The 27,153-nt window shown below is 29.3% G+C and overlaps 1 protein-coding gene across 1 annotated transcript; it reads left to right on the top strand.

Annotated features, from left to right (window-relative positions):
• The first annotated feature begins 9,706 nt into the window (after positions 1–9,706).
• LOC148206933 (transcription factor bHLH162-like) lies at positions 9,707–10,860 on the top strand. Its single transcript, XM_088115253.1, has 3 exons — positions 9,707–9,926; positions 10,032–10,370; positions 10,511–10,860. Exons 1-3 carry the CDS (start codon positions 9,786–9,788, stop codon positions 10,592–10,594), a joined length of 564 nt encoding a protein of 187 aa, XP_087971379.1. The 5' UTR covers positions 9,707–9,785; the 3' UTR covers positions 10,595–10,860.
• Positions 10,861–27,153: the final 16,293 nt, after the last annotated feature.

Genomic DNA, 27,153 nt, shown 5'->3' on the forward strand with positions numbered 1-27,153 from the left:
AAGACAATCCAACCACATCTCAATAAAAAAATCAAGTTGATAAAATAATATAGAAAAATATATAAATTTAAAGATAAAATCATTTTCTTTTTTATATAAAATTTAAAAATTTAAGATTTTAAGTAATCAAATTATGCACATCAAGAGTTTTAGGAATTAATTAGACATTATTTTTTTATAACAATACATAATTGATTGTTGCATTTTCTAAACATTAATAACTAAATCATACTTTTATTATTTAAAAAAAAAACCTAAATTATTCTCATTTATGTATTCAGAATCCAGAATATAATTTCCCCAAAATTCATTCCAGTAAGCAAATACCATGGTATTTTTGAGAGATGTATGGTCTCAATCTTTAAATTAAAGTAAAATATTTAACAAATATTAAAATGAATGGTCTTTTTATTTTAAAAAATGTACTACTCTCAATAAAATGGAGACCTGGATGGAAGGAGATTGTTTGCTTTTATTCATTAGTGCTAAATTACACAAATGAAAAAGAGGAAGACAATGAATTTATTATCCCCTATCCATGAAGAGAAAATTGGATTTTCTTTTAACTAATTAGCAATTTGAATTTGTGGAAAAATCAATGCAACAATTCAATTCAAGCAACTACTCTATTTCATAGGAATCTTAGAATTTACTATTCTTACAAAATATATTATTATTAAAAGGGTAAAAAACTTATTTAGATTCTTTGTAAAAAATCTGATGAATGTTTTTCTTTTTCTTACTTTTGATGACTTTCTTATTAATATAGAATATGTTAAATATGATGATTTTGATGGGGAAATGGCCAAAAAATATAACAACTTATCAAACAGTAATAACACAGTGGAAATTCGATCTCCTTTCTTGCGAGAATCTATGAGGAGCATCAAACAAATAGAACAAAAATAGAATCCAAAGCACAAAGAGACACTAACAATTTTTAGCGTGGAAAACCCCTCAATGCAAGGGTAAAAACCACGAGTCGTCCATACCAAAGAAAAAATCCACTATGATCAATAATAGGGTACAAAAGAGTCTCCAATAACAACACCAAATGATGTGTTCAATAAGCCAATTTAAATAAGCACAAATGCTTACAAATGAGAACCAAGAAGATGAAAATTTCACAAAAACAGTGTTGCTGGTGCGGGACCTATTTCTCCCAATGTAGATCTCCGATTGATGATCCGAACGGTTCGAATGAAGAACCATATGTCTGGAACCTACTGTCCAAAAATCAGCTCGATCCAACGGTGAACGAGTTCACAGCTAATAAAACACCAGTGTAGGTTTAGGGTTATGCGGGAATGACTTTCTTCTTTTGTTTCTCTCTTTTTTTTTTCTCTCACTTGGCTTTTGCCTCTCTTCAAATGACTCTAATGTGCTCTACTAGTCTGACCCATCTCTATTTGACCTAGTGAGACCTAAAGGTTCACATTATCTAGGCCTATTCTCCACATAGGAAGGGAGCCCAATAACCCAACAAATCTCCCCTTCACGACTATGTGGAGATATCCGCCAAACCGGCGATCTCACAACAAACTTCAAACTTTTCTCTTGGCAATGCTTTGGTCATCATATCAGCACCATTATCATTTGTATGAACTTTAGCTAATTCCAACAACCTAGCATCCAAAACATCACGTATCAAATTATACCTCACATCAATATGTTTGGATTTAGAATGAAAAGTTGGATTCTTACCAAGATGAATAGCACTTTGACTGTCACAATACAACAAGTATTTCCCTTGCACAAAACCAAGCTCCTGCAAGAATTTCTTCACCCATAACAACTCCTTACATGTTTCAGTAAGTGCAATGAATTATGCCTCAGTAGTAGACAACGTTACACACTTTTGCAACTTTGATTGCCAAGCCAAGGCTCCCCCTGCCAAATGAATAAAATACCCTGAAGTACACTTTCTGGAATGAATGTCTCCAACCATATCTGAATCTGAGTAACCCACCAAAATAGGCTTATCACCTCCAAAACAAAGCCTCAAACTACTAGTACCACGAAGATACCTCAAAATCCATTTCACAGCATTCCAAAGCTCTCTACCTGGATTTGACAGAAATCTACTGACTATACCAACAACATGTGCAATATCAGGCCTTGTACAAACCATTGCATACATCAAACTACCCACCACAGAAGCATAAGGAACTTTGCTCATATCCATCTTCTCAGCTTCATTTGAAGGACTTTGTTTAACACTCAACTTAAAATGAGTAGCAAGAGGAGTACTTACAACTTTAGCATTTTCCATTTGAAATCTTTGCAACACCTTCTGAATGTAGTGCTCCTATGATAGCCAAAGTTTCTTCTCTTTTCTATCACGAGTGATACTTATACCAAGAATCTTCTTAGCAGCTCCCATGTCTTTCATGGCAAATGACTCGCCTAGTTTCTTCTTCAACCCTGCCAATTTTGGATACATCTTTCCCAACAATAAGCATGTCATCAACATATAACAACAGTATAATGAAATCATTCTCAGAAAATTTCCTGACAAAAACATAATGGTCAGAAGTAGTCTTCTTGTAGCCTTGCTCACACATAACAGACTCAAACTTCTTATACCACTGCCTCGGAGCCTGCTTCAAACCATATAGGCTTTTTCGTAGCCTACACACATAGTCTTCCTTTCCTTCAACAAGAAAACCATCCGGTTGTTTCATGTAAATCTCTTCCTCAAAATCACCATGAAGGAAAGCTGTCTTCACATCCATCTGCTCAACCTCCAAATCTAGAGTAACAACTAAACTTAACACAGTTCTTATGGATGTCATCCTTACCACAGGTGAGAAAATCTCATTGAAGTCAACACCCTTTCTTTGTCTAAAGTCTTTCACCACTAATCTGGCTTTATATCTGGTAGATGTAGAATTGCTTTCTTGCTTCACCCTGAAAATCCACTTGTTCTCTAAGGCTCTCTTACCCTTAGGTAACTTCACCAAGTCATAAGTGTGATTATCATGCAGAGATTTCACCTCATCCTGCATTGCATCCAATCACTTTTGCTTTTCTTCACTTTCAATGGCCTCCTCATAACATTCAGGTTCTCCGTCATCAGTCAACATCACATACTCATTGGTAGAATACTTCTTAGAAGGTTGTTTTAGCCTAGCAGATCTTCTGGGTTGAGCTTCTGATAACTTAGGTACATCACCAAGACTCTCATCTAATGACACATCATGTTCCTCTTCATCAACATTATCAATAGGAACATCCAAGTCATCTCCAATCTGCTGATTAGTATCACCATGTTGTTCATCATCATGAACATAAATATCCAAATCATTAATAGACAAACGAATTGGATCAAAATCAACCACATTACCATCTTCCTTAGGTGTAGACTTTTCCACCTTATCAATATCTTCAATGGTTTGATCTTCCATGAATTGCACATCACGACTTCTAACAACTTTCTTTTCAACGGGATCATACAACTTGTAGCCAAATTCATCCTGACCAAATCCAATGAAGATGTATTGCCTTGTCTTCACATCCAACTTGGATCTTTCATCCTTTGGAACATGAACAAATGCTTTACAACCAAAGACACACAAATGATCATAAGTGACATTCTTGTCAAACCAAATCTTGTCTGGCACCTCAGAGTTCAAAGCGACTGCAGGACTTAGATTAATAACATGCACTGCTGTAAACAATGCCTCACCCCAAAAATGCTTAGGCAATTTTGCTTCAGAAAGCATACACCTAACTCTTTCAACCAATGTCCTGTTCATCCTCTCTACTAAACCATTCAACTGAGGAGTTTTGGGAGGAGTTTTCTCATGTGCAATACCATATTGTCTATAATAAGCATCAAATGGTCCATAATATTCACCACCATTGTCAGTATGAATGCGCTTCAGCTTCTTGCCTGACTTTCTCTCAACCAAAGCATGAAATTCTTTAAACTTGTCCAACACTTGGTCCTTTCTTTGTAAAGCATAAACCCAAAGCTTCTTGGAACAATCATCAATAAAAGTAACAAAGTAAAGTGCACCACTAAAAACCTTTACCTTCAATGGGCCACAAACATCAGAATGCACCAATTCAAGCAACTCTGACTTCTTGGAAGGAGGATGCTTCTTGAAGGATACTCTGGTTTGTTTACTAGCCATGTAGTGAGAACATTTCTTCAACTCTACACTCTTTAATCCTGAGAGAACATCATTTTTAACTAAGCAATTAAGTCATTTTTCACTAATATGCCCAAGCCTTCTGTGCCACAAAGATGACTCCATATACATGGCATTCACACTATCTTTAGCAACCAAAGCTTTTGTCCAGTAAAGCTTAGAGTTTTTCTCCCCTTTAGCCACAATCAAGTTACCTTTGCTGAGCTTCCACTTTCCAGAACTAAAGTGGTTATCAAATCCACCATTATCAAGTACCTGCACAGAAATCAAGTTAAAGCGAATATTTGGAGCATGTTTAACTCCTCTAAGCAACAACTGCATCCCCATGCTGGTTTGCAAGTGAACATCACCAATACCAATAACCTTAGACACTCCATTATTACTCATCTTCAATACTCCAAAATCACCAGGTGTATAAGATGTGAAGAACTCCTTCCTAGATGTAACATCCAGTGTAGCACCACTATCAATTATCCACATGCTCTTATCAGATACAAGATTAATAGTGTCATAATCACGAAGACAAATAAGGTCACCACATGTAGTAGTAGTAACACGATCACCATCATCGGTATCTTTTTCTCTTTGCTTACCCTTTTTGTCTTTGCTCTCTTTCTTCAACAAAAAACAATTCTTCTTTATATGCCCTGTTTTGTGACAATAGTGACACTCCACATTCTTGTACCGAGACTTGGACTTGCTCCTGCTTTTATCTCTACCACTAGTTTGTTCTTTCTTCTGGCTTCTCCCCCTATTCTCTGTAATAAGCACTTCTGAATGAGATGAAGTACCATGTGTCTTCCTTTTCATCTCCTCATTAAGAGCACCACTCTTTTCCATTTACAAAGAAATATCACCATTAGGAGTAGCACTTATCATGGAAACCCGAAATGTCTCTCATGAATCCGGTAAAGAGTTTAACAGGAATAAACCCAATAGATCATCATCAAATTTTATACCCACTCCTGCTAATTGATCATAGCGCCCTTGAAATGCACTCAAGTGATTTGAAACAGGATTTCCTTCATTGTACTTCAACTCCACAAAATTTTTCAGCAAGTACAATTTATTAGTTCCTGACTTAGAGGCATACAAGGACTCAAACTTATCCCATAGGCTTCTCGCATGTGTCTCATTAACAAAAAATTATAAACATTATCATCAACAAACTGCCTGATAAATCCACATATCTGTTGATGTTCAAAATCCCATTCTTCATCTACCTTGAATTCCGGTTTATTGGAAGAAAAACTGGAAGATGCAAATTTTTCACAAATAGCAAATCCTTCATCTTGCCTTTCCATAGGTGATAATTTTCTTCATTCAAAGGAATCAATTTTGTATGTGCCTCCATCATTCACGCAAACTAAACAGTCCCTTAACCAAAGAGCAGAGCTCTGATGCCACTCTGATGGGAAAATGGCCAAAAATATGATAACTTTAGTATATTTATAATTTATGATAACTTTAGTATATTTATAATTTATGATAACTTTAACCAAAAATAATTATGATAACTTTAGTATATTTATAATTTATATAAAGAAGATATATGCAAAACGACCAATAATGGAGGAGAAGGTTTTAGGAAAATGTTACATGAACACACTTTAATTTTCTTATACCTTTAATACACCTAATAAAATAATAATAATATTATTTTTTAAGTTGACTAATTCTGAATTATTTTATATTTTAAATAAAAGTGTCACATCATGTTGGATGGGTGCTCAGTAGAAAATAGAGTATTTATCATAACCTTATTATGTTAATAGCATATGTTATGTTGGAATTTGTCCAACCTATTCTATTCCTATGGAAGAAGTAGACTTCCTTCTGTATAAGTAAAGGTGAACGTGCCAACTCCTTCCTTTGACATTCCTTGCTTGTTTGGAAATGAAATCAATTAAAAGCATTTTAAAGATGCATGCACTTAACAATGCAACTCGCAATCGAAAATAATAATAATAATATTATTATTATTATGATTATTTTCCTTAAGAAAACATCGTTTCCTGTTTTTATTGATCCTCAGCATTATTATTTAGTTCGGATGACCATATAAAAGTGATCCTAACGTGCAAATGACAGGAGAAAATGATTAAATTGTAATATTTGTTAAATATTAAAATGAACCTCAGAGTGAGGACTGATCTCTTATTAATTTGTTGCCAAGATAATAATTCAATTTTAATCAAACAAAATTATTAATAATTAATAATTAATTACATATTTTAGAGTTTGTGATTCAGGATCCTATCCAATTCTACAAAACTATTATTAAGGTTAGAATTAATCTTGTGTATTTTAGTTTTAGTTTCATTATTATTGGAGGGATGTGTTCAACAATATACAGAATAATTACATTTTTGAGAATTTTTGTCACACGACAACATGAAAAATTATACTGATTGGGAATTTTCATAAAAGGTTGATTTTTGTGAAACTGACACCATCCATGAACCTCTGCTGTGTATGACCTAGATGTAGGCTGTCTTAGAATGTTACAGCAGATGTTGGAAGAAGTGAACGTGATGCACACATAATAGTCTTTAAGCTACTATTTGACTCACAATTTAGATTACGCATGCCAATAAGATGTTGTAATACTTTTTCTTTTCTTTTTGGTAATAACTAAAATCTTCAACAAAAACACTTATGTTTGAATTGGTTCGAGGGTCGGTCGTCCTTCTTTGTTCTGCTCCTTTTTTATCTTCAATCCTCTCCGAGAACGCAATCCACTACAATGACATGCAGAAGACACTCCGACGTTCAAGTCAGATATGTTTCATAAAGAAGTTTATTAGGATAGTAAATGATCATTGTACCTGTACATCAGTTGTCTATTTATAAAACTTGTGACAACCATGTCCATTGATTAACCATTAGTGCAATATATTTTAGGTAATCAAACCCAATAATTAATAATTAATGTTGTATGTTGAGTGTAAGACAATCTGACTTATTAGTACATACTTAATGACAATCAATTTAAGATTTCCAATTATAGTAATGTTTATAAAACAATTCAAAATACGATGCAATCTGGAAAATTTTGGAGGGAAGAGAGGGGAGAGTATAACATGAGATATTCAACCATTCATTTTGTCAACATTTTTGTACAAAAGTCTTATACCTATATATATATATATATATATATATATAAGTTTTTACTTAGTGTTATTATGGGTTTGTAGCTGATCGATCGGGTAACCGGTAAAATAATTAGAAGGAACCGTGCTGTTGACATGTCACGAAAGCATCTCCTGACCGCTCGGTTCTGACAATCGTTAAGTAGAGTTAAGGCGTAATTAATGTTAACTACAAGTCCATAGTAACACTTAGCCCATGTTCGCTTGAATGGATTTGAGGGAGAGTGATTGAATGAATTTAAGAGAATTTGAAGGTAAATTTTTTTGTTGTTTATTTGAGTGGATTTTGGAGGCAAGTGAGAGTGGATTTAGATACAACCTTTACTTCTAAATCCACTCTCACTTACCTCCAAAATCCACTCAAATAAACAACAAAAAAATTTACCTTCAAATCCTCTTAAATTCATTCAATCACTCTCCCTCAAATCCATTTAAGTGAACAAGGGCTTAGTTTTATAATTAAAAATAATTTAAACTAATTTTAAACTAGAAAGATAGCAGAAAATTAAAAGATGGGAGGTGATGAATATCTCGTCTTATTATTTGAAATATATTTGACTTTTACTTTATTCTAAAATATTTATATTCTTTCCAATGTTAGAGTATGTCTCATATATCTATATAAAGAAGAATATAAAATGTATCATATAAAAATATCAATAACAATACAGTATTTAAATAATTAAATCGTTTAAATATTTTAAATTAAGTTCGTATTATTTTTTTAACCTCACAACATAGAGCCAGATAAGTAAAATAAAATGATAAGATAAAATAACGAAAAAAATATAAAAACTTGAGACTTAATTAAGGAACAAATTAAATAACATATACTCAATTGAAAAATACGAAAAAAATTACACATTCATTGTAAAAAAATAATAATTAACACTCAGTGAAAAATATGCAAATTTATAAGATACTTAAAAATTAATTATAATCAATATATAAACTTTATAACATTAATATATAATACAAATGTTTTATTGCAAATCATTATTACATGCATGATGAAAACTCAATTATGGCAACTATAATAAATAGTACAACTTTAAGTCTATTTATAAGTTTGAAAGACGTCTTCTTGTATCTTACATTCTCTAAGAACATATAGTTAATCACATGTGGTGCACTAATAATAATTATGCTTTAAATTTAGTAAGAAACCCTTAACTTGGTGATAGCTTGTAATATTCATGGAAGGTTGTTTATTTGAATGTAATAGAAATCATTCTAAAAGCATGAAATATTACCAAAATCTAAGTACACTAACATTATAGATTTTTTATGCACTTCTCTAAATCATATAATTTAGAATAGATTGTTAAAAAGAGTTTTATTTTACCAGTTCGATATTCGGTAATGTAGAAAACTTTTTTTTACAATCGATATAAAAGTAAGAGTATAGAAATATTGATTTCAAAATTATCATCGTATTTTTATATATTTCATTTTCTTCAAAGTTGAAACATATTAGACAAGATAAAAAGACAAATCTAAACTAGTGTAATAATAGCAATAATAACACTAGTTAAAAAAATACCTGTATTGTGAAGATAAATGAACAACAAACACTTATTTTTACTATTTAGCTATAGTTATAGTTATTTCAACCTTCATAAATAAGATGAATAAGAAAATAGTAAATGAGTTATAACGAGAGAGATAATGGTATTTTTTTTTATCTATCTTCTCTTTCAAAAATATAAAATATCACTTTTGATACGACTATTTTACTCTTACAAAAGATTGTCAAAAGATAGTAAGATTATGTTTAACTTTTTTTTCCTAATGAGAGTAAGATTTTGGCATAGGCGAATGTATTGGGCGTGATGGATGGGGGCAGAATCTTTTCCTCAGTTGTGAACTAAGAAGAAACAGAAGAATGGGACAGCCTACGCCTCTTTCATTGCAGTTTCCATGAAACAACATGGTCAAGAGTCAGGTATTGCGACTCCGCCTCCTCTGCTCTCTTATTTATTTATTTATTGGCGGTGGGCCAACGCGCTTCTCTTCATACTCTTACCCACACAAAACAAAACTTAACCCTCTTTCCTTTTCCAAATATTTCAAACTCTTTTATTTCTTCAATTTCTAGTGTATTATTTTCAACATATTTTTATTAACTAAAATCATATTTTTTACGAATCGCAAATTCTAATTAATAATAATGTCTGAGCGAGAGTGAAAACGTTAGGACCAGTGTGACTGTGCTGTGCCCCTCTTCAGCAGACTTATGGGATCCACTTGCAGTGCCGTGTATTCATCAGAATCTATGGGAGCACATCAACGTTTCTAACGATACTGTAAATGATTTAGTAGTATGGCCCCACTCACACTCAATTTTCTTTCAAGCTATCTATTTAAACGCATCCTTCTCTTCTTTTCTACCATCTTCATCACACTCCATATCACAAACCACATTACATGCCATAACATACCATACCTACTTACTTCCCTTTCTAAATTTCCAAACATGAAGAACACAAACACTACTGTCACTGCTTCATCAAAACTTGACCGCAAAACCATTGAAAGGAACCGCAGAATCCATATGAAAGCTCTCTGCTTCAAGCTTGTTTCAATCATCCCTTCCAAGTACCTCAAACCCACCAAGGTTGGTAACATTCTAACATTCTAACATAACTCAGTCACCCCCTCTCTATCTTTGCAAATTAGGGTTTGATCTTATGTTCATTGATTGAATCAACGAATGTTTCAGGACATGCTTTCCCAGCAGGACCAGCTCGATCTTGCAGCCACGTATATAAAGCATCTGAGAGAAAGAATAGAGAAACTGAAGGGGGAGAAGGAGCAAGCCATGAAAATGATGAGAACAACCCAAACCAATAACGGGATTTTCAATATTGACGCTGATCGGTTGCCTCTACTTGAGATAAAGGAGTTGGGTTCGGGCATTGAAGTGATGTTGATAAGTGGGGTGAATAAGAACTTCATGCTCTATGAAGTAATTAGTGTCCTTGAGGAAGAGGGTGTTGAAGTTGTCACTGCCAACTTCTCTACTGTTGATAATAAGATCTTTTACACAGTTCATGCTCAGGTACAATAAACATATGCTTATCTCTCTATTTTATACTGTTGTTCTTAAAAAAGTACGTCTCAAGTTGTTCTCGGCTCCCATTCTGGTCCAGTTTTTGTTAGGGTAAAAAACACCACAATTTTGTTTTTTTTTCATTTCAGGTTAAAATCTCAAGAGTTGGCGTTGAACCAACGAGGGTATATCAAAAGCTTCAGGAATTGATTGCGCCACTAGAAAGCTGGTAGTACATATGCAAGAAAAAATTATCAAAGGCCATTATCGGTGACCAATGAGAACATGACATCATGCAATGGGAGTGGTTATATATGCACATCAATGGCACCTTAATTAGTGAAGCGATATCGCAAGTGTTATAGCGGATTAGGTTACATATGTTTTAGGAAAATTCATCACTTCACGTGTTAAGATAATGTGTTACTACTTTCATGTGTTCAGCAGTTCTTCACATGTTCAGATGTTACCATTAATTTCATGTGTTTGATTGGTTTAATCTTGAAGTTTAAATGATTTATATTACCCTCCAATGCTCTAGCTTTATTTATATCAAATTAATTACTTAATTAACATCAAACAAAATGCATCCTTAAATTTAATTATATTGTACTTGAAATAATGTAGGGTTGAGATAAAATTATACACTGACGCTTTACCATCCTCGAGCATTCAGTTTGTTGCCTATTGATTATGGCCTTGCATTTCAATCTTTCAGAAGAAAGTTATTTTTGTGTTGTATTTAAATAACTCATTCTCACACCTTGGAACCTATTCTTGTTGATAATAATTATCATACTTAATATTGTAATTCTTTCCGCCAGAGTAATTAGTAATTGTTATAGTTTTGTATTTTTGTTTTGTCTTCCATTATAATATTACACTAATCACCATCTTAATGATACCTTGTGTGCCAGTGTAGATCTTCCCACCATTCCGACGACAATGATATTACATATTTCTATAATATATAATCTTAGCCTTGCTTTTCCCGACATGAAAATTGTAGGCAAATGAAAACGGAAAATGAGGACCGCTTTTTTTTTTTTTTTTCCACAAAGAATTTTAGAGGCATATATCACATTCCTGGTTACGCCTCTGGTCCTGACAGAGAAAATGAGATATGATATGACATGTCAATATTAATTTGGCAAGAAGTTTTATTTAACTTGGCTGTCAGTGTCAAGCATTTCATCAATTAACTTCTCCTCAAGCTTAAATTAGACAATTTTTTGGGAGAACTACTTGTTGTAATAATGTTAGATTATTGCAAAAGAAAACGTTGGATTACAACGGTCAAAACTTTAATTGCCAACAACGTTCATATTCATTTTATTAAGTGCTCCAACGGTAAAATATTTAATGGCTTTTATTGATTATATTCTTTCCTAACTCTATAAATAGAGTGTTTTTCTCCCATTCCAAAAACATCCCAAGTCAGTCTTCTCTCTTTTTCTTTTCTTCTTTTCCTCTTCTAAAATTATTCTGGGTTTATTCTTATACTCTCTTTAGAGTTCCTTGCTAGTTCTGAGATCCTCAGAAATTCTGAGAAGTTCCTGTTGTATCCTGGGGGGCTTGCGCAATACACCGCGGATAAGTCCTTAAGGACAGTGATCTACACGCCTCAGGAAATTGCGGTTTGAGTATTAGTCATTATTTTTACTACAATCTTAAGGACTTATATTTCAATCTCATTACTGTGAAAAGTAAAAAAGGTATGGAAAGCTTACTTTTCTTTACTTTATGGTGAATTGAACATTTTCTTGAGTATCTTCTTATGATTATGGAAAACTATCTTTGCATTTAAACTGTGATTAATTTAATTGAATGTTTAGTATCATGATTGAATATTTTGGTGTGGTAGAATGATTTATGAATTTTTGGGTTGATCATGTAATTATAAATAAATTGTATTGTTTCTTGTGCGTTATCACGTTATCATCCTTTTGAAATTCAAGAAATTGAATTCTAACTAATTGAATTCTACGTAATAGAATTCTATAAGAAATCACAGAATGAAATGCTATAAGAATTCACGTAATTGAATTCTATATCAGGAGAGATTAATGTTTTTTTTTAAGGATATAATAAAGTAGGGTTTTATTTAAGGACAATTACAATAAAAAAAAAAAATTAGGGTTTTGAGGTTATTTTAATTTGGGATTCAGCCTTTTCCTTTTTCGAGTCTGAAGACCTTGTTTAGGGTGGAAAGCTCTTTCTCATCTCTCCTTTTTCGTTCATTTTCCCGTCTCTCTCCTCTCTGTTCAAATCTCTCTTGCTCATCAGAAGCTTCAAGCTTCTTTCTTCTCCCACTCTCTCTCGGACAACCAAATCTTAGGGCTCTGCGTCTTGAGCAGAAGTATAACCTCACGGCGGCGAGAAGAGCTGGATTGCGTTTGCTGTGTGGTGGCCTCCGGGCGGTAACAGGGCTTCTGAGTGAAGGTTCCGTTTTGAGAATTTTAGATCTCGTGTTTGGGGATTAGGATTCCGAGTTGTGGTTTGGGGCTTTCTTCTACCTCTGTTCGTAGCATTTTGTGGTCCTTTGTTGATTCTCAGGGTTCTTCGTCGCGCCACCCAGGGAGGGTTTTCTTCTCCTCTTTCGCCATGGTTCGAGCTCGTAAAGCAGGGAAGCTTCATTCCCTTTTCTCTTTGTCTCACGCTGAACCAAGAACTCAAGCAATGGGAGTTGCGGCGTGCACGGGAAAGTTCTTTCCCTTACTCTTATGGGTTCAAGGCTCGAATCAAAATAGGGAACTTCCCTCTCTTCTTCTCTGATTCCAGCGATTTCTCTTTGGGAGTGGAGATCAGGTTTGGTGGCTCAGGCGCGGTGTTTCCGCGACGTGTGGGTTCGCTCTCTGGCGTCTCTGTGGCGGCGAAGGTCTCTGCTTGTTGGCATTCTCGTGGTGGAGCATGGCGTTCACGTTAGGGTTTCGATTCGGGGATTTTGAGGTTTCTAATTTTGTGTTTTTGGGTTGAGTCACGAGGAAGGAGACTACTGCGTTTTGGGGATTTCTGATCATGTTCAAGAATTTTCTTTTAGGTGTTTTATTCTTGTTTTTCAATTTGCATTTTGAGAAGTTCCATTCTTGTTTCCCAGTTTACTTTTTGAGTGTCAAAATTCTGGTGTGGGAAATCTTGTGCTCTTGATCTAGTCGCGTTTCATTTGGAGATTTTTGGGACTTTCTATTCTTGTTTTTCGATCTTGAGATGTGGGGGTTGTTCTGACCTTCGTTTTGGATTCTCACGGTGGTTGCGATGGCGGTGACAACCGTTTCGTGGTGGTTGTCAGCGGAGTTACTCCTTTTTGACCGTGAGATTTGTCGTGGTGGCTCCGACATCGTCGGACTGTGTTTGGTCAGTTTGGACCTATTTGGGCTGCAGGCCAGAGTTTGACCCGGTGTCTGGGATTAGTTCAGTTTGAACTACTTAAACTGCAAACCCAAACTTCGGACTATTTCTCGGCCAGTTGGGTGCAGGTCGGAGAACTCATAATATTGTTTTAATTAATAATAATCAATTGTAAATGAAAAATAGAATTAAGTAATTATTGAAATTAATTAATGAAATTAAATTATAAAGAGATATGAAAGTATTAATTTATAATTATAATTATGGGAACAAAGTTATTACTATTTATTTAGTAATTAATTGGAAATCAAATTAATTTATTGAAAGAGAAATTAATTTGATTTAAAAAGGAAGTTGATGGGATTTTAATTAATTGAGAATTTGATTTTAATGATGATTATGATCTATTATTTTGGAATGACATTTATTTATTGTTGGTTATCTATTGTTTGAGTAGAACCTATTGAGCATATTTTATTCTTAGAATGAGACTTTAGATAACTATAATGTCAGATAGAGAATGAGAATGAAATTGTTGTTAGAAATAAAATATTTCTAAGATTTTAGGTCTTATAATCATAAGAAAGGGAGATAGTATATTATTATCCCAAGAACAATATATTGAGAAACTTCTTAAGAAGTTTGAGTTTTATGACCTGACACAAATGAGTTCCTCTTATGATGCTAGTTCTAAATTAGTGAAAAATAAAAGACAGTCATTATCTCAGCCTCAGTATGCCCATATGATTGGGAGCTTACTGCACTTGGTGAGCTTTTATATACTTGATATTGCTTATGCAGTAGGTACACTGAGTAGATATACTCAATATCCAGATCAGGAAAATTGGGATGCACTTGCTAGGCTTATGAGATACTTAAGAGGTTAAATGGATTATGCCATTAAATATCGTGGATTTCCCGTTGTACTAGAAGGGTACAATGATGATAACTGAATCTGTGATTTAGATGAGACAAAATCCACTAATGGTTATGTATTCACACTTGGGGGTGGTGCGAATACATGGAGATCAGCCAGGCAAACAATTATTGTAAGATCAACAATGAATTTGAGATTGTTGCTCTTGAGATGACTGATAATGAGGCTGAGTGGTTGAAAAACTTCTTAGCGAACATTCCATTAGGAATGAAACCAACCCCGTCGGTATCGATACACCGTGATTGCCAATCGGCAATAGCTATAGCTAAAATCAAGAGTTTGGTGAAACATCCACTAAAGAGTGGAACTGTTTCTATTGATTATGTGAAGTCAGAATGGAATCTAGCAGATCCTCTGACAAAACCCTGGGAAGACAAATGTTATTAGAAACATCGAGGGGAATGGGACTTAAGCCACTTGCAAACAAACAAGTGATGGTAACCCAACCTTTGTGATTGGAGATCCCATGAACAAGGTTCATATGGGTAAAAACAAGTCACTTGTTAGTTCTGATAGCACTAAATTGATTTTAATCAATTTTGTCCCTTCCTATGGTGTGTGTGAAAGTGCTAGAGACTGCATTATTGAGAGGTTAAACTTTGTCATTAAAATTCTACGTGGTGAAAGAATTTTAGCTTAAACAAAGTTTTTAATGATTTTCATATCCCTTATGGGTGGTGTATGATTTGCAGCATACACTTGATGAAATCACCTATATGAGTGTCGAGTGGGGCCGCTTGCATGAGATCTTGGCATGATCTCTGGAGCACTCATGAATACCGGGCACGCGCATGGCCTATTTAGCGCAACACAGCGATAACAGCAAGAATTGTGGGGTTGTATTGTGATTGATAAACCTCTAACACACGTCAAGTGTCTTTGGTTCATATAGCTTGCTATACCAACTACATTGTGTGTTAAGTTTCTAAATCTAAGACTGGTTCATATAGCTTGCTATACCAGCTCTGATGCATTACATCCTATGATACCCAGAATAAAAGTTTCTTATTTTTTTCTTTTGCAATAAGTGGGGGATTGTTGTAATAATGTTAGATTATTGCAAAAGAAAACGTTGGATTACAACGGTCAAAACTTTAATTGCCAACAACGTTCATATTCATTTTATTAAGTGCTCCAACGGTAAAATATTTAATGGCTTTTATTGATTATATTCTTTCCTAACTCTATAAATAGAGTGTTTTTCTCCCATTCCAAAAACATCCCAAGTCAGTCTTCTCTCTTTTTCTTTTCTTCTTTTCCTCTTCTAAAATTATTCTGGGTTTATTCTTATACTCTCTTTAGAGTTCCTTGCTAGTTCTGAGATCCTCAGAAATTCTGAGAAGTTCCTGTTGTATCCTGGGGGGCTTGCGCAATACACCGCGGATAAGTCCTTAAGGACAGTGATCTACACGCCTCAGGAAATTGCGGTTTGAGTATTAGTCATTATTTTTACTACACTACTGACATAATATACCTTATTTATTTTATGTTAAGGACCACATTTACTGCCATGCATGGTTAATCTTATTAGATTTAATTTATTTTTCATTCATATTTATATATTTATGTTGATATATTTATATTCTACTTTTATATTATTTTAAATAATTATATATATATATATATATATATCAATTATACTTTTTCCTATTGAATAAGATATAATTTTTTTATCTTTTCTTTTCTTATAACATACTTTGCTGACACTGGATTTATATTAGATAAAAAATTAATTAAAAACATACCATACTAATTAATTAAGGTTCACATTTTTACCTCAAGCTTCGTGCACCTAGAAGCTTTCTCTGCGTTATGTCACCGAATAAGATATACATATACAAAATATGAGCAGCCATGGCTTACTTTTACAATCTCGTACAACCAAACATAGTCATTAATTCATTCATTGACCTAGTAAAGATAATACATACAGTTTTTATCAAAGGACACTGTGGCAGAACCACACTGTTTCTAATTCGAAGCATTCATAAAAGCTCCTTCACATTTTTCATTCAAAAGTTCTTCTCCTATATATATATATATATATATATATATATATATATATATATATATATATATATATATAGCAGAGGGTGTTTCAAAATTATATATTTTAACCATTAGATACATCGCTTTCTTTTTATACGTTCAACAATTGTGTGATGTTTGCGAAAGAAAGATACACTTACGACAAAAAATTTCATGTCATGAAAGTTTAATAGTTAAGCTTCACAGAGAAGGGAAAATAAACTCTCTTTATGATACCAAGGTTCTGCTTAAATAATATTTAAATACTTCTAATTACCTTGTAATGGAAGAAATGGATAATTTTTATAATAATATGTACTAAAATAAATACTGTTTTAAAACATGTTTTTATCTTTTAAAAATAGTGACAATTATGCTCTAAAATATGATACAATCTCCGAAAAGGTATTATTTTATGCCCTTCGTTTTCACAGAAAAAAAACGTAGATTAATGATTTTTATGACAGAAGTTGATGAAAAAAAAGGTTATATAAAAAATATTAATTATCTTGTTTTAATTTTATTTTAAGTACCTTCCTTTATATATAAAAAAAAAACTAAAAACTATGCATTTTGAATATTATCTCTCTCTATATATATGTTAAATATGAATAAATATAAAATTATTATCGCGTAATATCACTCTCGAGAATGCTGTTAGCAATATCTATGATTGATACTATATGACTTGTTTATTATTGATTACCAAAATTTTAAGGTTATTATAAATTCTAGTGATGGATTGTGAATATTAAAAATGTGTTCATTTACGTTAAACTAAATAACTGTATTCTACTTTATTATTGGTGTTGCTATTTATTTGTTTTTCTATATTCACATTTGAATTAGGTTAAAAATATTTTTCTCTATACTGAACAATATTAATTTGAACTGAAAATAATGTTTCAACTAATGAGAATTTGCCTAAATGAACAGTGTAACGTGTGTAGAGTTGACAGTGACATTTCAATAATTGAATTTCATAACCGCCTTACCTTTCTTGACTCTAACCACAAAAAGAAAATAAAGGAATTGTAAGGCGCAGCTTTTGGACTAAATGCACTTTCATGACAAATATTACTCCGTTTTCTTTGGTTCGTTAGAAATCATGACCTTTTCATTTTTTCTTTTATTTAATAAAAAAATCGTATTCATTATTAAGAAATATTAAATATTTTGAAGTTTTAAAAATGGATCTTGTATTGGTTTTGAAGTTAGATTTAATGTCATCTAGTATTGAGGTTATTCATTACATAATCATAATTTTTATTCTACAAAAGAGTAGATATTGGTATGTTTTTTTGTATAAAACTTCCTTATCTTTTTATTAAAAAAAGTTTTTTTTTTTCCCATAATTAAACTCCCTCCGTTTCTTTTAAATATTCACTCTTTTTATGTGAAAATATTGGAAATATTTTGTTTCAATTTGTTTGTAGTGAAAAAAATTAAAAGTAACAGTAACTTTTTTTTTAATTGCAGTCTTATGTGCTTTAAAAAAATTATACGATAGTGTGAAGGTAAAGAGAGAAAGAGAGAAAATATTATTTATATATATATATATATATATATATATATATATATATATATATATAAATAGGTATGACTTGTAAAATACTTATAGCAAAAGTTGAAAAATCTATCTTCTATAAGAAAATATAATTAATTGACCATGTATATTTTATTGGTTTTGTGTCTGTGTGTGTGAATCACAAGGCTACTATATCCAGGGAAGATATTTAGAATTACAAAATCATGATAGAAAACACTAGCATATGAACAAATACATAACATCAGACATATAATCAAATTATGTGGCACAAGTATCTAAGATTTGACCGTAATTAACTAAAATGTATGAGGCCAATAAAACTCCCTCCAACATAAGTGAAATAATTAAATTCAACTATGCATTGATCTGGTTCAACGAATGCTTTTGTCACATTCACGTATATATCGTATCTGTATGTTTGTTTCTAGAAGTAATCGTTTATTATTTACAAGAAATAAAGTAATTTTTAACTTAATGATGGATTAATTTATTTTTAATATACCTGGAAATATTTCTCTTTGCAAAACTGTATTTATTTGCAGAGCCGAAAAATAATAAATTCCCATAGGTACATCGATAACGAGTGTTTAATTTTTTGTAGGAACTAAAATTTACAAAATTATGGATTCAAAATATATTATGTGATAAGAAAGATTACAAGAATTAAAAATGAAATAAAATATTTAAAAGAGAAAAGAATAATATATTTTTATCGTTTATTCACCTCAAAAGAAGTAACAAAAAGTTTCTTTCCTTTTTTGTCTGAAGTGAGCATTAAACTTACTGACATAATGAATTTAGTAGAAAATTTGTGCATGTAGATAAAATATATATCTGTAATCGAAGGGACACATATATTCTATATCCACCTTTTCTTTTGCCTTTTGTCAAAAGTAGGAAGATTGAGTAAAAAAATATGAATAATGAATGATGATGCACGTGTTAATATGCGACTTTTTAAAAAACACGTGGTCATGGTAATGAATGGATGTAAAGGTAATGATTTGGGACGGTTTGAATGAACATGTTCCATGTAAGAGGGTAAGGTAAGGAAGATGGAGATCTAAAAGGGCACGAGGTAAAATCAACGTAGTCAAGTCAAAGTGCTCCTTTTGGTGTTTTTTTCTTCACAGAAGCATTAGTATTTCAGCATTGTTGAATGAATGGTATAGAATTAGATTTTTTAGTATGTCCGAAGAAGCTTCGGAGAAACTCACCACTCATCACAACGCCGTTCCTTAGTGCTTCAGCTCACTTCCACTTTCACACACACTGCTCTAACATGTGGGACCCAATACTTTTGAATACTTTTTTTCTACTTTAAAATACGACTCAATTCCTCTATTCTTCAAAGTCATCATAAAAACTAATAATTATAATAATAACATTTTTAAATCAAAACAAACTGTTTATTTTAGAATTCGATCATATGTTACAATTATTTAATATATTATTAAGAATATATAAATTTATAAGGTCACTTCATAATAAAAATTAGAAAAAAGAGTAAGAAAGATTATGAGTTCTATTTTTTTGTTGGTTCTCATTTTTTTAATTTTAATGAAACTTGGTGAAAAGTATAAACTTTTAGTCGTACGTGATAAAAATGTAAAATCACAATAGATCCTTATGTAAACCAGTTTTCAATGGTAAATTGTGTTAGTCAAACTTTTAATGGTATTCCAAGAAAAAAGACACTAAAACAATTTTTTCTTTCAAATTATTAAAAATAAAGATTAATTTTAAGATGAGGAAAAAGACTTATCCCAATTATGATAAACATACATATAGTTGAGTTTCGTATGAGTAAAAATATTTTAGTAAAATTATTTGAGTAAGTAAATTTTTTTTCCCTGAATGACTTATTTATTATTGTTATATATTAATTAATCCATGTAAAAAAACATTGATTGTCAATCATTTTGGAATTAAAGGAATATATTTTAAATTTATGATTTTTTTGGAATAAATTGTTGCACACTCACTATTGATGATTCTTAATTCGATATATCTGTGGCTTACCTCTAAAATAATTTTTTATTTTGATTTTCAACTTTTTATAAAGTCAATTTACTAATTTTACTCTCTTCTTTTAATAAATTTTAATATAGACATGTCTACGTAGTGGCACGAAGATGGGTTTTACACATTTTTATATTTATCAAGTAATGGTATACTCACATTCACCCCTGTCTCTTTATTTTCTTTTTTATGCTAACAAATATTTGAATATTTAATAGACCATTTGAAGAAAATTGCATAAAAAGAAAATAATTAATTAGGAATAACTAAAGTTTATTTATAAATACATTTTTTATCTTTTCTATTTAAATCAATTTTGGATGGTAATAAGAAAGAAAAAGTAATAACAATAAGTTATTATATTATATTAAATAAAATATTTTTAGAAAATTCTGGTAATAAAATTAAACACGTGTAAGAAGGTTAGAAAAGAAAAGTTAAATCATCACATCTTACGAGTTTTTTTTTAAAAAAAATGAGAAACAACAATAATTATATCAAACAAATTGAATTATGAGGTAGGTGTCATAAAATCGTAAACAAATAAATTTGGTTCTATTATAAATTAAGAGGTCTTACATTCCTAAATACCAAAAAATAAATAATAAGTAAAAATATTTGAATTAAAAGACCTTCTATTAAGTGAGTTAGGAAAATACGATTTGATTTTAAAGTAGGTTAAAGTATGAAGTAGGAACTGAAATAAGAGCTTTGGCTTTATCAGTTATGTATGATAAGATAATGCATACATATATTATATATTTCAAGACATGCAATGTACTTATCGTAAACATTTCTGTTAACCTGCTTTATCAAAGTGAACATACATCTAAAATATGAAAAGAAGGGTTGCTTTTTACTTCAAGTAAAATTGTTTCATAAATTTAAATTATTTAAATCAATAAAAGAAGATCTCTTATTTATTAATTATATTTTAGATTAATCGTTTTGATTTTGTGTTGAAAGGGTGTGTGAATATAATGAATGGCCTTTTTTTTTCTCTTCTCATCGTTTTGTGCCGATAAAAAATAAACAGGGCCCATTAAGGATTGCGTTTCAACTGTCTGAGGACAATGATGAATCAAGTCGGCTTTATACCATTGGATCAACTTAGCAACGTGGGCTATGATTTCGGTTGCTCATGGAGAACTGACGTACTAGTTCTCTCTCACGTGTGAAAAAAATTTAGATTTTTTTGAGGTTGGAAGTTTTTATGTTGTCTTTTGATTGTGTGAAGATATTTTTTTTAAGGATGGCTTTATTCCTATGACGTCTCAGTTTATTTCAAAATTTCTGTTTGAAGTTGCTAACACCCAAATTTTCTTGGATGGCAGCAACTTTTCACACGATAACTTTTGGAAAATGAAATGACAGATTCAAAAATTATTTTTTAAAATGGTTTTATAGAAAAATTTAAAGAATGACCTTTTAAGAATAATTTTTTTTGAAATACATTTTAAATCTAATTTAATCTTATAAAATTAATTTATAAAATAATATTAATGTTATGTGAAATAATATATTTAATAAATAATAAATTTTAATAATAAACGTCTAATTTAATCTTATCAATTTGTAAAATTGAGTTTGTATTCATTTGTATAATATAAATTAATTTTATTTTAATTAATGTAAAACTTTTAATGTTATTTATATAAATAATTTGAAATATGTTTTAGAACAAAGCGATTATATAAAATATTTTAAATAAAAGGCAATTTTAGAAGTCTATAAATAATTTAATCTTTTGAAACTATACAAACTTAAATTTATGAAAAAAAAAAGTAATCTGAACTTTTTATTTTTTTCCCATCTAATGTCTATATGTTTTTCTTCTTGGGAAGGCATTTACAAAACATTATATAAGATACTATCGGATTTTTCTCCATTATAATTGTGAACACGTTGTTGATTTTAGATTGTCTATATAGTAACCGTGAAACATTAAATCAAACTTATTTTCCTATTAACACCACGAAGACCACTGTTATTTCTCAATTAAAGTTACTTAAAATAACCTTCTTCAACATCAACACTAATTTTCTAATTAATGTCAAACATGATTTTCTTTTATTGACATCATCTAGAGTTGTTGTTTTGGTAATGATAACTAGGATTGTTTTTCTGTCAACATTAATCAAAGGTTTGATTTTTTTCAACATAGGTCTTTTTTATTTTTTGGTCAATTCTGATTTAACAAAAGTTATTTTTTTGGTTGATGTTAACAAAGTTTTTTTTATTGTGGTAAGTGAAACTATTATTTGACCAATGAAAACCAAAAGAAAAATCATTTCATGATGGAATTGTATTTTATTGACATTGTTGAGATCCTGTTTTTCACACTATTTCTTTTATCGATGTCATCAAATTTTGTTTTTTAATTGACATTTATTGATATAACTTTTTTTGCCCATATTTATTGTGACTATTTTTTAATTGACAACTAATGTTAATTTTTTTAAAAGTTGTTTTAATGTATAGGATTGAGAGATACACTTTTACAATTTAATCATATCCTATTTTACCTAAATACGTCAATTTTCTTGAGTATGTTATTTGTGTCTTGATATAATTCAAATTCAAGCTGTGGTACCTGTCAAAAATATTTCAATGTTCAAGTTAGTCTTTAGATTACTGATGGATTAAAATAGATAAATCTTAAATGTTCAATAAATATCACCACCAACGTCTCTACCTTATCTTTGTATTTATAAATTTCTAAGTAAGTCTTGGATTAGTGTAGGTCCAATCACGACCCACTATTGCTTAAGTATGTTTTTACTTTGTTAAGAAAAAAGATTAGTCTTTATGTCGAACTATTATGATCGCTGTAACAAACCATTCAGTCACTCATGTGATTAATTTATCATTATGCGTAGGCCAGTCGATTTACATAGTACAAAAATCAATCAATATTTTTCTTTCTCTAATGCTGAACATGGTTACTTTCAACCCATATTACATTATATTTTAAGCCAATATCATTTGACAATTTTCTTTATAAATATTCTTATTTACATCCCAAAAGTTTTGTTAAAAAGACATAAATATTAAAATATATACATGAAGTAAAAGCTACTTTTAAGAACGGTTTTAAATATAAATACTCAAGAATAAACTATCCTAAAGTTTAAGTTTTAAATATTATAAAATATCAAATTTGATGTTATCTAGGAATATACATTTTGGTGCTGTCTCGAATTTAAATATTTATATATTTTTTCTGTGGATATTTAAGTAGGATATTGCTGTTATGATATCGACTAATATTGTAAACAGATTTTTTAGATTTCTTTTGGATATAAGAACACAATAATATCGTTTTTTTTATTTGTTTCAAGAAAGAAAATAGGGTGTTTCATCTAACACTTCCAACATTTATTCTATATTTCTAAAAATTCTAATTTTAACCTTCAGAAATTTGTATTTCTAATTTTTTTAAACATTTCATTTTTAACTTTAATAAATATTTTTTTTAATTTCTTTTTTATTAAAGACAGTTTAACAAATATCTTTTTATCTTTTCTCTTTCATATTAAAGAGATTATGCACCACCTTTTATAATAATATAATTTAATTTAAAATTTAAATATTATTTAATATTATTTAATATAATTTATATTTTAATAATTATTAAAATATTATTTATATTATAATAATAGTTATATTAAAAAATAAAAATAAAATAATAAAAATAAAAATAAATAATAAAATAATAATAAAAATAATATAAAATTTGATTTAATATATTCAAATATATTAAAATATTAAAATAAATCAAACAGTTATTAAATTTTAAATAAAAACAAAAATGTTAAAAAACTTGTTTATTGGATATCTTTAACAGTTTTGTTTCTTATTTAAAATTTAATAAATATTTAATTTAATTAAAAATTATAATATAATTTATTACATTTTTATAATTTAATAATTATTAAAATATGATTTATATTTTTATAATAGTTTTATTAAAAAAGTAAAAATAATAATAACTAAAATAAAAGTAATAATAATAAAAATAAAAATAATGTTTAAAATTAAATTTAATATATTTAAATAGATAATATTATATTAAAATATTAAATTAAATTAAATAATTATTAAAATTTAAATAGAAAACAAAGTTTTAGAAAATTTGTTAATTGGATATAGAAATCCGATAATATATAATACGGACATGATATCCGATTAAAATCTTTTTCTAAAACTTTGGTTTTTATTTAATTTTAATAATTATTTAATTTAATTTAATGTATTAAATGTGATTTTAAATATTATTTTTATTTTCATTACTATTATTTTTATTTTAGTTATTTTTTTTTATTTTTTTAATAAAACTATTATAAAAATATAAATTATATTTTAATAATTATTAAAGTATAAAAATATAATAAATAATATTGTAATTTTCAATTAAATGAAATATTTGTTAAATTTTAAATAAAAAAACTGTTAGCATATTTAAAATTTTTGTTTTTATTTAAAATTTAATAGTTTGTTTAATTTATTTTAATATTTTAATATATCAAATCAAATTTTATATTATTATTATTATTATTTCAGTTTTTTTATGATAACTTTTGTTTTTTATTTTTTAATTTAACATTTATTATAATATACATCATATTTTAATAATTATTAAATATAAAACCATATTAAATAATATTTAAATATTAAATTAAATTATATTATTATTAAGGTGATGCAGAGTACAAGAAAGAGAAAAAAATAAAAAGATATTTATTAGAGTGTTTCGTTAAGAAAGAGAAAAAAATAATAATATATTTATTAAAGTTAAAAAGAAAAATTTTGAAAATGTTGAAGATGTAGGTTTAAATGTTAGAAAATTAAACTGAAATTTTTAGAAATACATGATGAGATGAGATATAGGAGGTGTAAGATGAAACACAAAGAAAAGAAGTAAGCAGGGACAAGTTGGATAAAAAAATGGGCCTAGGGCATTCTAATTTAAAAAAGAAAATAGAAATGGCCTGACCATTGTTATTCACACCTCAGTATTACTAAAATACATAGCTTTAAATAATTATTCATAAAAGTGTTTTTTGACAGTATTTTTAACGGTGTTACGAAAATTTAGAATGTCCTAGGCCATTCTACAAAACTTTATGAAAATATTTAGTTATTTTTCTAATTCGAAATAGTTTTCAGAACTGTCACATATCTAAATGTATTTTAATTTAAAGTATGTTTTGCGTTTACAAAATTTAGTTTTTATGTAAAACTATATAAATATAAAGGAAATTTCTTTTATTGACATTTATTTTTTAATTTTATTGTTTAAATAAATTTTTAAATTAAAATAATTACTTTATCAATATTATATTTCAAGTGACTCGTTTGTTTAAATTTAATATTTTTTATTTAATCATTTTTAAACTTAATTATTTTTAATTAAAAAATTACATATCAAATAAATAAAAATTACTTATAATACAATTATAAAATTATTTATATTAAAAACTTTATAATTATAATGATAATTTTATTATTTTTATTATTATAAAGAAATAACATATCACATATGTTTTCACTGTATATATAATTCGATTTTGAAATAATTATTGTGATCGTGAATTTTACGGATGTATTGAGATCCTAATAATAATAGTTATAACAAATTTTTTAAGTGATGCAATTGTCAAAATCACAGGATCCTCAGATTAAAATGTACAATTTGTTAGTGAAATTGGAAAATTCCACTATACACCTAAGTTCTATAAGTAATATTTATGACGCTATATGTGATTAATATATTATATTATGTTAATGTAATAGAAAATTAATTTTATCTATTAATATTTAAGTTTAGATGAAGTATAAATGATTAATGTGAAATTGTGAAGAGATTTAAAATTTATTAAATAATTATTATTCTTTTTGAATTTTTATCACATTTGCAATGTCATATTTGTTTTTAGTACAAAGTATTGACACCTATATAAGATGTTAGTGATGAGAAATTAACGGAAGAACATACTTTAACATGTAGATATATAATGTAATATCTTAATAACTTTAAACCCTAAAATATTAAGAACTATACACTTATCAAGAAAAACAATCTAAATACAATGTTACACAATTGCATCAAGACTATTACCTATACAATGATAATAGTACTAAGTAAATGAAACAAGTAGACATAAAGTGTAGATGTTACAAAAAAAGTCCTATTGCTAAGTAAGAAGTTCTACAACCAAACTCATCTTGATTGCTTCTTGACGAATTTTAGAAAACCCAACAACAACGCTTCCTTCAAGAACTCAAGAATGTCTCTATCTCACAATATAGTATTATCTCTTAGGCTTTGTTCACTTGAATGAATTTGAGGGAGAGTAATTGAATGAATTTGAGAGGATTTGAAGGTAAATTTTGTTGTTGTTTATTTGAGTGGATTTGGAGGTAACTGAGAGTGAATTTGGAAGTAAATTTTTTTAATCTGTCACATCAATCAAATCCTACACTAATTCTCACAAACTTTACTTTCAAATCCAGTTTCACTTACCCCCAAATCCACTCAAATAAATAACAAAAAAATTTACCTTCAAATATTCACAAAGCCTTAGGTATAAAAAATTATGTTTTTAGAATGAGAAGAAAGTTGTCTTTTAAAGAGACTTTACTCTTTTCTTTTGTTATATGCATATTAGTTTACCTCAACTTAAGCTAAAATAATCCTTAATTAACCAATTTGATATATTACATGGCAAATTCACTCATTATACATTCAATTCATACGTTACTACAATCTTTCATAAGGAAAAATACCAGAATTTGAGATGCGTATCAAATTGATCAACTGAGTTTAACTGAGCTATTTTATTTACCTTTTTCTTACATAAAGTTATATCAGATCTAGTTTAAAATTTGCTAAGATAGTATCAATG

This window comes from Vigna umbellata, chromosome 1, assembly GCF_029865625.1.
Source record: "Vigna umbellata cultivar VRB3 chromosome 1, Vumbellata_1.0, whole genome shotgun sequence".
Taxonomy (NCBI): Eukaryota; Viridiplantae; Streptophyta; class Magnoliopsida; order Fabales; family Fabaceae; genus Vigna; species Vigna umbellata.

What these genes read in the sequence shown, in the direction of transcription:
- LOC148206933 (XM_088115253.1), top strand. Translation starts at nt 9,786, where the DNA reads ATGAAGAACACAAACACTACTGTCACTGCTTCATCAAAACTTGACCGC. An exon ending in AGTACCTCAAACCCACCAAG is followed by an intron (nt 9,927 to 10,031) that starts GTTGGTAACATT and finishes CGAATGTTTCAG; the next exon opens with GACATGCTTTCCCAGCAGGA. An exon ending in TTTACACAGTTCATGCTCAG is followed by an intron (nt 10,371 to 10,510) that starts GTACAATAAACA and finishes TTTTCATTTCAG; the next exon opens with GTTAAAATCTCAAGAGTTGG.